Below are 13,083 nucleotides of genomic sequence, written 5' to 3' on the forward strand. Positions count from 1 at the left end.
TAGAGCTCTATCTTGTAGAATTTAGAATAAAATGCATAGAATAAAACCAAGGAGAGTCGCAGATTAGTATGATAGTTATATTTTCAGATAAGTACTAGCGGTCCGCCCCGGCTTCGCCCGTGGTACATATTAACGTTTTCTCTACATAAGAACCATCCTCGTACTTCAAGGAATATAATAAAAAAAGAATTATCGAAATCGGTTCAGCCGTTCTCGAGTTATGGAATTACAACGAAAAGTGGCATTGATTTTTATATATTAGATTAGTAAAATCTAATGATACATAACTAATAATAACATACATAATGTACAAAAAAAACATCAAACGAAATGTAGAGTCGATGTTATTTTCTGCTCTACGTAATATTTTTCTATTTACACACAGTAAGTTGTCGTTATTAAATTCTTTAAATGTACAAAATAATCATTCATGATATCACAAAAAACGTGACAAATGTACGCTAAAACTTACCACATTAACAAACTCTTGAAATGTTATGGCTGGGCTGCTGGAACTTCGAGCTTTATCTAATAGTATCTGAAAAAGATATATTTCTTAATGTTGTCCAATATTCCTACTCGGTTTTTCAATAAATTATTAAGTAGTAGATTATAATATACGAACTGAAGTGTTTGTGTACCTTCCTCGTTATAACTTTGGAAAGTTAGTTAGTTAGTTAAACTACTAATTCGGCAAATCAAACTCAAGTAACCTATAGTATTAAATTAAAATACAATGAATGTAACTTTATTAAATATGTACACAACAATTAACATTTTCAGGTTTAATTTTTCAATACGAATTTACCTCACGCTTGTGATGAGGCACCTGTGCTATAAAATCGGGATGCTGAAGAGTTTGCAGGAAGTCCGGCCAAGGAATCTCCCCAAAGCCTTCAGGATCGAACTGCACAAGAAGATAATAAACAAATCATTAGTATAAAATTCACACCTTCAACATTCGACACGGTCACGTACAAAAACAAAATTGAGATTTCAACAGAGCATCCGTAACGTCATAATCACCCACCGTTCCGAGAGTTCGCATTATTATGTGTATAATATTGTTGTAATAATTTCGTCCATTTCCAAAAAGGAGATGACAAAAAAATATTAAGCGCCCTATCTGTGCAGTGGCATTATCTCAATGTTTTCTACGTGACGACACACCGTTTGATCTGCGGCGCTACCGACACACTTTTATCTGCTTATAAAACTTTTTTGGAACTTGCTTCTGTACATTTTAATCAACTCAACATAAGAATTTCTGGAAATTTGTCTCAATGTCGTAAAAGTCACTTTTGATGTATTCGTAGGCAACATGTGCAATGGTTCTAAATTAGTCGAATTTTATAAAATACAAAGCATACCTTAATAATTATTATTTAAAAAGGTGTTAGGCATGGAATATTTATAACTTATATAAAGACGATTAAGATTTTTTCTATCTGTTAACGGCTATATAAATTTAGTACCTATATACGTAGATATTATCATATTTTGCTGTCGTAATTCATTTACCATAATACAAAATATAGGTTAATGTTTTAACTTACCTTATCAAAAAGAAGGCGCCATTTCTGAAACAGAAAAAATGTTACATATTTTATCGATAGTGTGATCGATAGTAAATTACTCGTTCCATTCTAATACTACATACATTTATTATTCGTTGGTAATGGTCAATTAAAACCCAGAAAATCAATATGAAATAACTCTAAAGTCTTTTATGGTACTTTATACACTTTTTATACGTATTATATATTATTTAACGGGTACAAACTAGTACTATGTTTTTAAGAACATATTGAAACTTACATCGTGCATCAACTCCCGTCGTATTTCAGCTTCATCAAGTTCGCTTCCAAGATCGGTGTGGTCTGTGTCGTACAAATGTTCGGCAGCTCTAGACAGGGATCCCAGGGAGTCCCTCGCCGACGCGAGCGAGCCCGTGACAGTCGGCAGGACTCCAGCCTCGATACCAGACTCCATAGAAGTGTTAGTAGAAAGGACAGTGGCTGGTGGTGGACCGCGGACCTCATTCCCGCCGCCGCCACTGCCCACCCAAATAGACATCCTTGCAACACCATCCACACAACCCTTCCCTTCTCTCTTAGCGCTACATTAAGCATTCATGACAACAATTGTAAAAGGTGCATGGACAGAATAACGGGACTTATAACTTTGCTATGAACAATTTCCAAATGGTAAATATATAAGGGAAGATCATAAGGCACGTGATTAATCTATTTGGCACCTGTAACAAAATAAACAATGTGATGTTAGATACCTTTTTAATAGAGTCGTATTTTGTAAGGTCTTTCAAATTATGATAACAGCTCTTTGCTCTACATAATAAAATTAATTTATGAATTTCCTCATAATTCATCATAATTATTTTAAGGAAGATCTTTACAGTTGTCTCAAGTTTAATTAATACAAATATTTGATTGATTATTTTTCCGACCCAAATATCGACCAATAGAATTGCACCATTCGACGTCACGTGGTACAACCTACATGGTATTATACTGATAATTTTTTGAAAAATTTCTCTGGTCGTTGACGTCAAACTGACAGGTTGAATTCAATTGTGAAATTATATTGGCCGACATTTGGGACGGAAAAATAATCTCCCGAATACCACACGAGCTTCAAAATTATCTGGCATTTCCCTCAAGGTTCCCTGCAAACAAATAAAGTCGTCAAGTTTTTCAGGAAACCTGACTAAAAACTTGACTCTTTCATTTGTTTGCAACGAACCTATCGGAAAATACCCGATAATTTTGAAGCTCTTGTGGTATTATAAGTGAAAATTTTTATATATTGATCACTCTGAAGTCTAAGTAATAGCTTAAGATAAATTACTGTCATATTACATTAGTGTAAAGTAGAAAAATATAAGATAGTAACTGTAAGCATTTTTATTATACCAATTAAGGCAGCCTCTGATTTAATACTACAAGCTATTACGTATTTTTCTTTAGGGGAAATCGGAAGGTAAAGCGGCCCAAAGGGCTTCAACCCTCAGCCCGTTTCCATGGCAACGTGTCGCAGTTTCATTCACGGCGATATGCACTTTAACACGTGCGAGTGTTGAAAAACGCTACCGTAATCACTACTTGATAACAAAAGCTCATCTAATCATCTTATATTTTTTGCTCATATGCAACGTCCTCTAAATAACTTTAAAGTTTAAACTAAAATGCCAGCAACGTTGATTACGGGTTTACAGATGATTAACCATTTTAATTCAAATTAGTCAAGGTGACCTAAATAGTTGAAACGTAGATATTCATGCATAATTTTTGCAAAGCGTCAGTTAAAATTAGAGGATTAGCATTTGTTTAATATCATTGTTGTCTTCGATATCTGTTTACATTACGACCGTAACCTATAAGGCTATAACTTATTAGATTATAGTTCAAATCACTCACCCTGTTCTTAATCGATTACGTCACTATCATAAGGGGTAGTTTACACAATATTTCATTCCCAGAATTTTGTTACACGACATTTCGTGTCAAGAACTCATTAAACCTCGTGAACATGCAGTATACGTCAAAACACACTGTGTTCCAGTGAAAGTGAGGATGGCGTCCAGATCTTGGCGCATGCGTTGTCCTAATAACGGGAGGGTGCATCGCAAATATTGCATTTAATATCTCCTGTGAGGCCCTTTTCTCTCCCGGTTTATTTATTACCTCATATCATAAAAACGGTGCGAATTCGAGAGCCGAATATCAACGAAAGCTCAAAATGTATAAACGCGGTCCAGAAATACGGTCTGCACATTTGATGCTGTAGATGTAGAAAGCAACAGGCTGCATCCATTTGTAAGTGTCCCTTAATGTATGGGCTTTAATTGTTCTTTTTTGCTTTATTAGATGTGAAATCGGGCTCGTTTCGTATGGAAGACTTTTTCTTATGGACTTTATCTTCCTGTATATTAAAAAAAAAACCATTCATTTATAAACGTATTAACAAATCTATAATAGATTACACAAAATGTAGATTTATTAAATAAAAAATATTTCATTTTTAAATAACATCTATGTATTGTACACGACGGGCGGGGCCTTGATGTCCGGGATAGGTAATATCAATATCGGGCGTCTCTCAGCGCTATCAATCGATTACGTATCAGCGCCGTTTTTGATCTATTTTTAGTTGTATCCCCTTATTACTCCTGAAATTCTCAAGACTATATTATAAACATCGCATACCTACATACACATTACAATGAAACGCATAATCAATGAAGCATCATAAATTCGGAATTTGTAAACTTAAATTCCACTCCTTCTGCTGACTCTACTAAAGATTTTAAAATCTTATCCTACGAGGAATTACAGTTTTAACTTATAAGCTATCTCTGCAGAAAGTTGCGTCCGTTTAAGTTCAGCCATTTTTGAATGACTTTAAGTGACAGTAATAAATTTTAAGTGTAGAACAGAGAAAGTAGAACGTTATTAGATATCTGAATTTCTGTGGATTATGAAGCAATATTAAATATCTTTCTGTTGATGTTACTGCCCCGCCCTGTTGTCCTGCCATGGCGAGCTAATTTCCGACTTAAACTAGGAGATACCTACAGATGAAAAAGTTGTAGTCTCGTAGGCTATAAGTACATACATTTCATCTGTGGAAATATTAAGGAATAAAACAAATCCAATTGACAGTTTCCTTTTGCTTAATTACGAATTTATGACGATATTTTCCTCTCTATTTATACATTTATACATATAAATAAAAGCGCCTATTCACTGTAGATGAGCAAATGGACAACATGTAAATTTTATTGTTTATGAATTTAGTAATAACCTTATTAGAAATAAGTGACATAAAAGTAAAAAAATGATAAATAGGTAACTATTATGGTCAAACAATAAATATATTTTTCATCATATTAATTATTTTAACGTAGTTAAGTATATTAGGTACAACATGTTACAAAAAATATCAGCTTTTTTAATTATGTATTAGGTACCTAGCCAAATAAGACCTTAATGATGAGCATAGCTTTTTATAGTCAATAGAGACGTTTTTATTTTATGTATGTATGTTATGTATTATTATGTATTTATAACTGTATAAAAATACAGCTTGAGCTTTAAAGCAAATTTAACTTCTGCGAGCTATTTTATTTTCAGTGTGTTTATGTTTTTATTTTGTGTGTTTATTAACATCTTAGATTAACATTCTATAAAATAAGATTACATAGACGAAGACATATATTATAATAGACGTAATAGTGATAATCTGAAGTTGCTCTAGTATAGTTTTTAATTGTATTGAATGAATTCTTAGCTGCTTTTTGAATAATTAATATTTGATTTACATTAATTATAATAATAATCACATCGTACCAGAATATAGTTTAAGTTGTTTTTTTATTTAATTCATTTCAATTAAATTTTTTGGATGGGATTCAATTGTGCTTGTTGCGTATAAAGAAATTATTTTGACAGTTGACATCCACTTGACAGTTATTTGTGAAGGCAAAATCCATATCAAAATATTATTCTTCGTTCAAAATATAAGAAGAAAAGTGTTTTAGATATTTGTGTTTATTGGTAAAATAGTTAATATTAATATGCCAAACAGTCGCGCAGTTTTGTTGTTGCGACGGTTGTCCTCAAACGATGGTAAATTGAAGAATATTAATATAAATCCGAATACTAAAGAAGTATTCACGGCAAATTATCCTATCTGTAACCACAGGGATTTTTGTTGGAACGTTAGGTAGGTAATATAATACATCGTAGTTATGCAAATTTAAACCAATTTACTTTCTATTTCTAATTTATCGCTCGATGTTATTAAAGACATGACTACTGCACATTCTTATTAGGTTGAAAATAAATAAAAATGTATGTATATTATGTCATAAGATTATTTGTTTACTAAATGTTTATGCTTTGACCTTGTTTATTAGATGTGAATATTATTGTACAGATAATATTTAGTAGAGGTTAAAAACTAAAACTAGCAAGTTAATTCATTATAATAATATAAGTACTTTGTTTTAACTTTTTACTGCACCTTAGACCATATTATTTTAACAATTGTTTCTTGAAATGATATGTGAGATTTATTAGTGGTAGTTCGTGTATTTTAGAGGTACTTTTTGTAAAGGCTCTTCTTCTCTTTCAGGGCTTCTGCATTCTGCAACAGTCAACAATCAAATTCACCTCAAAGTATACGAAATATAAGTGAAAATATAATAAGAATGGCTGCTTCTAGTACAGATGGTGTTTTAGGTGAAAAACATAAATTTACCAATAAATTAATTCATGAAAATTCACCATATCTTCAGCAACATGCCCATAATCCTATTAATTGGTACCCATGGGGACCAGAAGCAATTAACAAAGCCAAAAAAGAGAAGAAACTTATATTTCTTTCCGTGGGATATTCCACATGCCACTGGTGCCATGTAATGTCAAAGGAATCATTTCAAAATGAAGAGATTGCAAAAATTTTGAATGATAATTTTATAAGTATTAAACTAGACCGTGAAGAGAGACCAGATATAGATAGAGTTTATATGATCTTTATTATGGCTACATCTGGACATGGTGGATGGCCAATGAATTTATTTCTGACTTCTGATCTTAAGCCAGTCCATGGTGGCACTTACTATCCCCCGGAAGATCAATGGGGTCTCAAAGGTTTTAAAACAATTGTTCGGGAAATTGCTGAACAATGGAGAGCCAATCCACAAAGTCTTTTAAGCTTTGGTAATAGAATCGTAGACCATATGAAAGTAGCATCAAAACTAAGCTACAGAAATGCAGCTGTTCCTGGTGAAGCAACTTGGTTAAAATGTGTCGATAAATATATGTCCACATATGATCCAGGGTTTGGTGGATTTGGAACTTCCCCTAAATTTCCTCAAGTACCTGCTTTCAATTTTCTTTTTCATTTTTATGCCAGAGACAAGAATGACCCCAAGGGAAAGCAGTGTTTGAATATGGTTCTACATTCATTAACCAAAATGGCTAAAGGTGGTATACATGATCATATTTCCAGTGGCTTTGCGCGATATTCAACTGATGATCATTGGCACTTACCACATTTTGAAAAAATGTTGTACGACCAAGCACAGTTGATGAGCACCTACTCTGACGCATACCTGGCAACCAAAGATGAATACTATGCAGATGTTGTTCATGATATTATTAAGTATGTCAACCGAGACTTGAGACATGAATATGGGGGCTATTATAGTGCTGAAGATGCTGACTCATATCCCTACTTTGGAGCTCCCGCAAAGTTTGAAGGAGCATTTTATGTGTGGGAATACAAGGAATTGAAAAAATTGTTGAAAGATAAAAGAATTGGATCTCATTCTTATTTAGATATTTTCTGCTACTATTATAATGTCGGCGAAAGTGGTAATATACCGATTGAGTATGCACATAAGGGCGAACTGCAGAATAAAAATGTGTTAATTATTTATGGAACTGACGAAGAAGCAATCCGAAAATTTGGACTCACGAAAAAACAATTTAAAAAAGTTATAAATGAATGTAAGGAAATATTATTCAGATACCAGCAAAGCCGACCAAGACCACAATTGGATACAAAAATACTGTGCTCATGGAATGGTTTGATGATTGCTGGCTTAGCACATGCTGGTCAGTGCTTGGAGGAGAAGAAGTATGTAGAAGATGCGATAAAAACTGCTTACTTTGTTAAAGAGTATTTGTATAACTCAGATACAGGTACACTTATACATTCTAGCTACAGAGCTAATGATGGAAGAATTATTTATGGGTATGTAACAAAAAATTTGATTTCACAAAATATAGAAAGAAGTATATTTTTGGTTTTCTTTTTTCATTTTCAAGTCAATTTTCATTTATTGTCAAGTCAAAATTGAAAAAGATAAAGTAACTGAGAAAATATCTAATCTTTTTCTTCTATCAATCTCATACTTGAATTATTGTAAACATACAATGGAAGTTAATTTTTTTTTTAACTTCACTATAACATTTTCCCTAAGTAATATCTAATATTCATTGAACTATTTTAGTAACGAGCCAGTGATCGGAATATTGGACGACTACGCGTTTCTGATACGCGGTTTAATCGATCTGTACGAAGCATCTCTAGACCAGCAATGGCTGAACTGGGCCAGGCAGTTGCAGGCGAAGCAGGATGAACTGTTCTGGGATAATGTTGGCGGCGCTTATTTTACCTGCTGTGAGGCAGATAAAACCGTTGTTGTTAGGTTGAAAGAAGGTATTGTTAATTGCGTTAAATTATTATCGCTATGGATAACTTGATATAAATAAAACAGGTTTAAATGATTGAAATTGATATTTTTGGTTTTAATATCATTTAAAGCTAAATAAATTTATAAAGAATAGAAAAAATTCGATCACGAGGCGGGACTCGAACCCGCATCCTTTCGCGCCATTCCGGGGCGGATGCCTGACCCTCGGGTCACGAGTGGCCGAGTTGGTGCCGCCTCGTGATCGAATTTTTTCTATTCTTTATAAATTTATATAGCTTTAAATGATATTAAAATCATGTATTTATTCTGACACTATTGTACAAGAAGTTGTGCAAGTAGACAGTATTTTGTATAAATTAGATTCTTGATAAAGATTCAAGATTATGACATTTAATTTTCTCGTTTTCTCTCCTGGAGTATAAGTAGCAGCTTATTCGCCTACACATTTGCGACTACATTCAATAGCAATCAATATAATTAGCATCTCATTAAACTTAGAAACATTCGATTATTTAATTGTTCTGATAAATAGACACTAAATTTCAGACCAAGACTGTGCAGAACCGGCTGGCAACAGCGTGGCCTGTCAGAACCTCCTCCGTCTCGCGGCACACGCGGACAAATCCCCCGCGCCCCGGGGAGGGGATAGAGAGAGGGATTTGGCCAAAAAGCTGTTGCAAGCTTTCGGTGCAAGAGTACACAAGGCCCCGGAAGCCTTGCCCGAAATGGTCTCCGCGCTCATGCTGTATCATGATTCGCCGACTCAGGTATAAATGAAAAAGTAAATGAAAGTGTGATGTATCATTTTCCTCACCAACGTTTGCATACTCAAATGTTACTCGTTTGTTTTAATCTCATGTGAGTGAGTGAGAAAGCAATTTGTTGATCATATTTGTGAAAGTGAGATGGCATGCTTATGACTTATGAGCAAGTAGAGCATTTTACATTATTACTTAACCATAGTCAATTCAGTATCTGATGTAATCAAATTACGCTTAGGATTAAGCTGAATCTGTTAATTATTGTGCTCTTGTATCCATTAGGATAATTAGATTAAATTTTGAAGATTCGAAAGTAAAACCAATTGTATAACTTACTACTTTGCATGTGAGACTAGAATAAATATCATGAATAAAGGAAAAAAAACAACCTAGAACATCATCAAAACATATAATTTTTTACATGTTTATTACTTAGCGCCTACATTCTACTGCTTGTATTATTATTTTTTACAACTTCACATTACATTTTAGTTTCCTTCTTCTCTTTCCTCTTCTATATTTAGTTGGTCTGTTTATTTTCAGTTGACTTTACGTTGTTTTTTTGTTTCCTCTCCTAATTGTATAGGTGTTGATATCAGGCCGCAGGTCGGACCCTCGCACCATGGAACTAGTGCGGGTGGTGAGGTCTCGGCTGCTGCCGGGCCGCGTGCTGGCCGTCACCGACCCGACTAATGAGTCGCCTGCTGGTACTTGATTTACTACACATATTTTTATGCTTTGGGTATAATTTATTAAATGCGAAATTATTCAAAAATATTTTTTTTTTACGTTTGAACGAAGCGATTTTGTTGTTTGGTATCTGGAGATAGTTAGAGTGAAATAGACTATTTTTAAAAGCAGCTTTTCAAAACACAAATTTACATGGAATTTTGCTTTGATCACGCGAACTAACAGCTTAGCATTCCATCATGCGAGATTGTGGTCAAGCGCTTCCCTATCTTGAATAAAAAAAAAAAAGCTAGGTAGATTGATTGAATATTTTTTTAACTGTTTTCTGGGACATGTTGGACTGACGACCGAGAGTTTTTGGGTGGAACCGGAAAAAATATTATTGATTGTTTTTACCGCTAAAATCTAACCAGGAAGTGGCGTATACCTCAAATCGTGTCTGAATATTGTCCAGTTAAATTGTATAAGAGTAATGCTTTAGATTAGAGTGAATGTTTAAACCGCGCGTCTATCTACGAGCAAAATAATATCTTATACACATTAAAATATGTAGTTTTAATTTAGAATAATTACTGCGACTGCGCCAGCGAATTCTATCCATTTTTTTTCAATAATGACATGTATTTTCTTTGAATAATTAAATAATGTATTAATGTGATTATAAATAGTATAAAGTGTAATGTTGGTTGGCACAAATTTCAGTACTCAGTCGAATACGCACAGCGGGAGATGCCCCAGCGGCCTACGTATGTCGGAGATATGCGTGCTCTCTTCCCGTCACTGATGTCAAACAATTAGAGGATTTACTCGACGAACCAATCAAACGCAGTATAAATAATAATAAATATTAGCCTTGTGACGTGCTGCACTGGGATTGGTTGAAATGTAGCTGTAGTTGTCTGTTATTGGTCAATTTAATAGTCCACATCTTTTATTTAAAAAATCTAGTTACTAGTTGCTAAATGTTAATTTTTAATGTTATATCCAATTGTTTTGAAACGGGTAGATTGCAAAATTTTAGTACTCAAGTACATTTTGATTGTTATATTATAAGGATTTTAGTCCAATTGTATTACAAAGTAGATAGAAAAATATGTCGATGTTGTTGCGATAAAAAAAAAATATCTTGACAGTATTTAATCTCATAATCAAGCTCATAATATACTCAATAGTAGTCAGTAGAATAATGAGGGTAACACTCAGTCATATTTTAGCCTAGTGAATAAATGTTTTTAAAACTTTAAACGAACATACTTTTGCTCGTAAAATCAATAGATACATGTTGTTATAATACTCGAATATGTATTAATTAAATAACTGAAATTTTAGATCTCTGTGTAGTTGTTGTTTGAAAGATTACCTTGATGTTACACATTATAACTTATACTTAGATCATAAAAATAATACGTGAAGTAACATAACATTATGACTCTTATGTAAGAATACTCAATAAGTTATACTAACAAATGCTTCCTAAATATTATTTTTGACTGTTACTATTATTATAAATATATTATGTTCGGTTAAAAATTATTAGAGAAATCTATTTGTTATACATTATATTTAAGATAACAAGATCGCATAATCTTTACCTATGTTGCAATATATTTATTATTTATTTTATATTATAAAATATTAAGTTATATATTTTATGGAGTTGTATAAAAAGTTGGCCACTAAAAGTGGAAAAGAAAGGTCTGATAAAGTGATAGGACTATAAATCTCGAATTTCGTATACGTTTTGGTAGCTATATCATTTTGTGATGAAAATATTAATAAAGTGTGTAGTGCCAAAAGAAAGGTGTTTCATTTTTTAACCACTAGATAAAAACTAGATATTATAACTAAAATTCTATTTTTATTGGATCACGATATTATGTAATTATTAATTGTTGCTCAAAAATTGATGATATCGATTTCAATCAGATGTTACGAGTAAAGGTCGAAAATCTTTACACAATGTCCCGACATAAAGGTCTGAACGCACTAAGCGTAACTGCGCGGCAGCTTAGCGACGAGATGCGAAACAGCATAATATTCTTTCTATGAAATTGTATGAGGTATAACCTCAGGGTATAACGCACTACGCGCCACGGCCAAATTTGACCAATCGACAATCGGTAGTTACGACTAGTGCGATCGGATCTTTAGTAGTGTGCCGGCACCCCATCTCTAAGAAATGCCAATCGTATCGCTTCATTTAGTTTGAAGCAATACCTACTTTGGTTACATTGGTTATTTATAAACACATTCCTCGCTACACATCCTCGTACATTATTAGTGAAAAAGCACAACTGGCACCCTACATCCTTCGCCACCTGCACGCGCACTTACGAGTAAGATTAAAGACACCTGCATTGTGAGACGGTTACACGAAGCTACCGACGTTAACATAGAGTTTATTAGATTTGTCAACGCTATTTGAAAAAAAGTCTACATGAATCAAGCCAGGACGAGTAGCTAGTTGAAGGATAAAAAAATAAAACAGATATTAAATTTATCAAATTAATTTATTTTTATGACTTTCTATACACAGGTAATTTTTTTTAAACATACATACACATAATCATTCTGTGACTATAATAATGATTATAATTATGAAACCTAATAAAAATAACATTTATAGCAGAACCAAAATACATTGATTTGATCATCCTATCGTGTACAATATTGCTTCCAACCGACGGTGCATTTACATCAAACAAACATAGAGCTAAAACTAGCAAGAGCATTCTTTTGCGATATTTTAGTGTTAAAAGACAACTCGTATTCAGTGTTGTTCTGTATTAGAACATTGCATGTTATGTTTTCGAATTCACTAAGAACAACGAAAGAATGCTCTACGCCTGATTACATCTAAAGAATTTGACATAGTGAGGTTAGAATGAGCATTCGCTCGTTTGATGTAAATGCATCGTACATGATCACCTTAAGCTGGCCACACTGGAATGCCTCATGCCTGTCTGAAATTAAGATTCTTAATTCAAGATCTGTTTTCCAGTAGAGTGCCTCACACATATCTTTAAACTTCAGAATCATACAGTTATAATACACTTTCCCACTATTAATTTTGCGGCACAAATGAGACGATTCATAATCTTAATTATGGAGTGTGTGAATTCGCTCTATAGATCAGATCGATCTGAAAAATTTGAAATGTGTTTGGGGCCCAGTGAAATTGTATGTCAGAAATACATAATATTTTATGGTATTTTCGGAGAGGCATTCCAACTATGTGATGTCGGCCTAAACTGGAAATAATTAAACTATTTCCTTTAATTTAACATTACTATGACATTTTTATTTTAAAAATGAACGCAAAAAGTGAGTTACTTATTTCACAAATTTTCTATGAATGTCTAAAAGTAATAATACAATTTAAGAATT

General features: G+C 33.2%; 2 protein-coding genes across 3 annotated transcripts; one reads left to right on the top strand and one right to left on the bottom strand.

Annotated features, from left to right (window-relative positions):
- Positions 1–436: 436 nt before the first annotated feature.
- On the bottom strand, positions 437–2,157 carry LOC123695663. The gene is made up of 4 exons (XM_045641570.1): positions 1,819–2,157; positions 1,557–1,580; positions 809–907; positions 437–538 (listed from the first exon to the last, which is right to left on the bottom strand). Exons 1-4 carry the CDS (start codon positions 2,074–2,076, stop codon positions 437–439), a joined length of 483 nt encoding a protein of 160 aa, XP_045497526.1. The 5' UTR covers positions 2,077–2,157.
- Positions 2,158–5,532: 3,375 nt separating this feature from the next.
- LOC123695526 (spermatogenesis-associated protein 20) lies at positions 5,533–11,496 on the top strand. 2 transcript variants are annotated; one of them, XR_006751945.1, is made up of 6 exons: positions 5,533–5,745; positions 6,157–7,782; positions 8,042–8,250; positions 8,792–9,012; positions 9,606–9,713; positions 10,399–10,535. XR_006751945.1 is itself a non-coding variant. In XM_045641400.1 (6 exons), exons 1-6 carry the CDS (start codon positions 5,597–5,599, stop codon positions 10,545–10,547), a joined length of 2,475 nt encoding a protein of 824 aa, XP_045497356.1. In that variant the 5' UTR covers positions 5,533–5,596; the 3' UTR covers positions 10,548–11,496. The 2 variants fall into 2 exon arrangements, 1 of the variants encoding a protein (XP_045497356.1); XM_045641400.1 differs by having other exon boundaries at positions 9,593–9,713; positions 10,399–11,496.
- Positions 11,497–13,083: the final 1,587 nt, after the last annotated feature.

This window comes from Colias croceus, chromosome 11 (assembly GCF_905220415.1).
Source record: "Colias croceus chromosome 11, ilColCroc2.1".
In the NCBI taxonomy this organism is placed as follows: domain Eukaryota; kingdom Metazoa; phylum Arthropoda; class Insecta; order Lepidoptera; family Pieridae; genus Colias; species Colias croceus.

What these genes read in the sequence shown, in the direction of transcription:
- LOC123695663 (XM_045641570.1), bottom strand. Translation starts at nt 2,076, where the DNA reads ATGTCTATTTGGGTGGGCAGTGGCGGCGGCGGGAATGAGGTCCGCGGT. An exon ending in GACGGGAGTTGATGCACGAT is followed by an intron (nt 1,581 to 1,818) that starts GTAAGTTTCAAT and finishes TTTCTGTTTCAG; the next exon opens with AAATGGCGCCTTCTTTTTGA. An exon ending in GGCGCCTTCTTTTTGATAAG is followed by an intron (nt 908 to 1,556) that starts GTAAGTTAAAAC and finishes CTTCTTGTGCAG; the next exon opens with TTCGATCCTGAAGGCTTTGG.
- LOC123695526 (XM_045641400.1), top strand. Translation starts at nt 5,597, where the DNA reads ATGCCAAACAGTCGCGCAGTTTTGTTGTTGCGACGGTTGTCCTCAAAC. An exon ending in TGTTGTTAGGTTGAAAGAAG is followed by an intron (nt 8,251 to 8,791) that starts GTATTGTTAATT and finishes ACTAAATTTCAG; the next exon opens with ACCAAGACTGTGCAGAACCG. An exon ending in GACTAATGAGTCGCCTGCTG is followed by an intron (nt 9,714 to 10,398) that starts GTACTTGATTTA and finishes CACAAATTTCAG; the next exon opens with TACTCAGTCGAATACGCACA.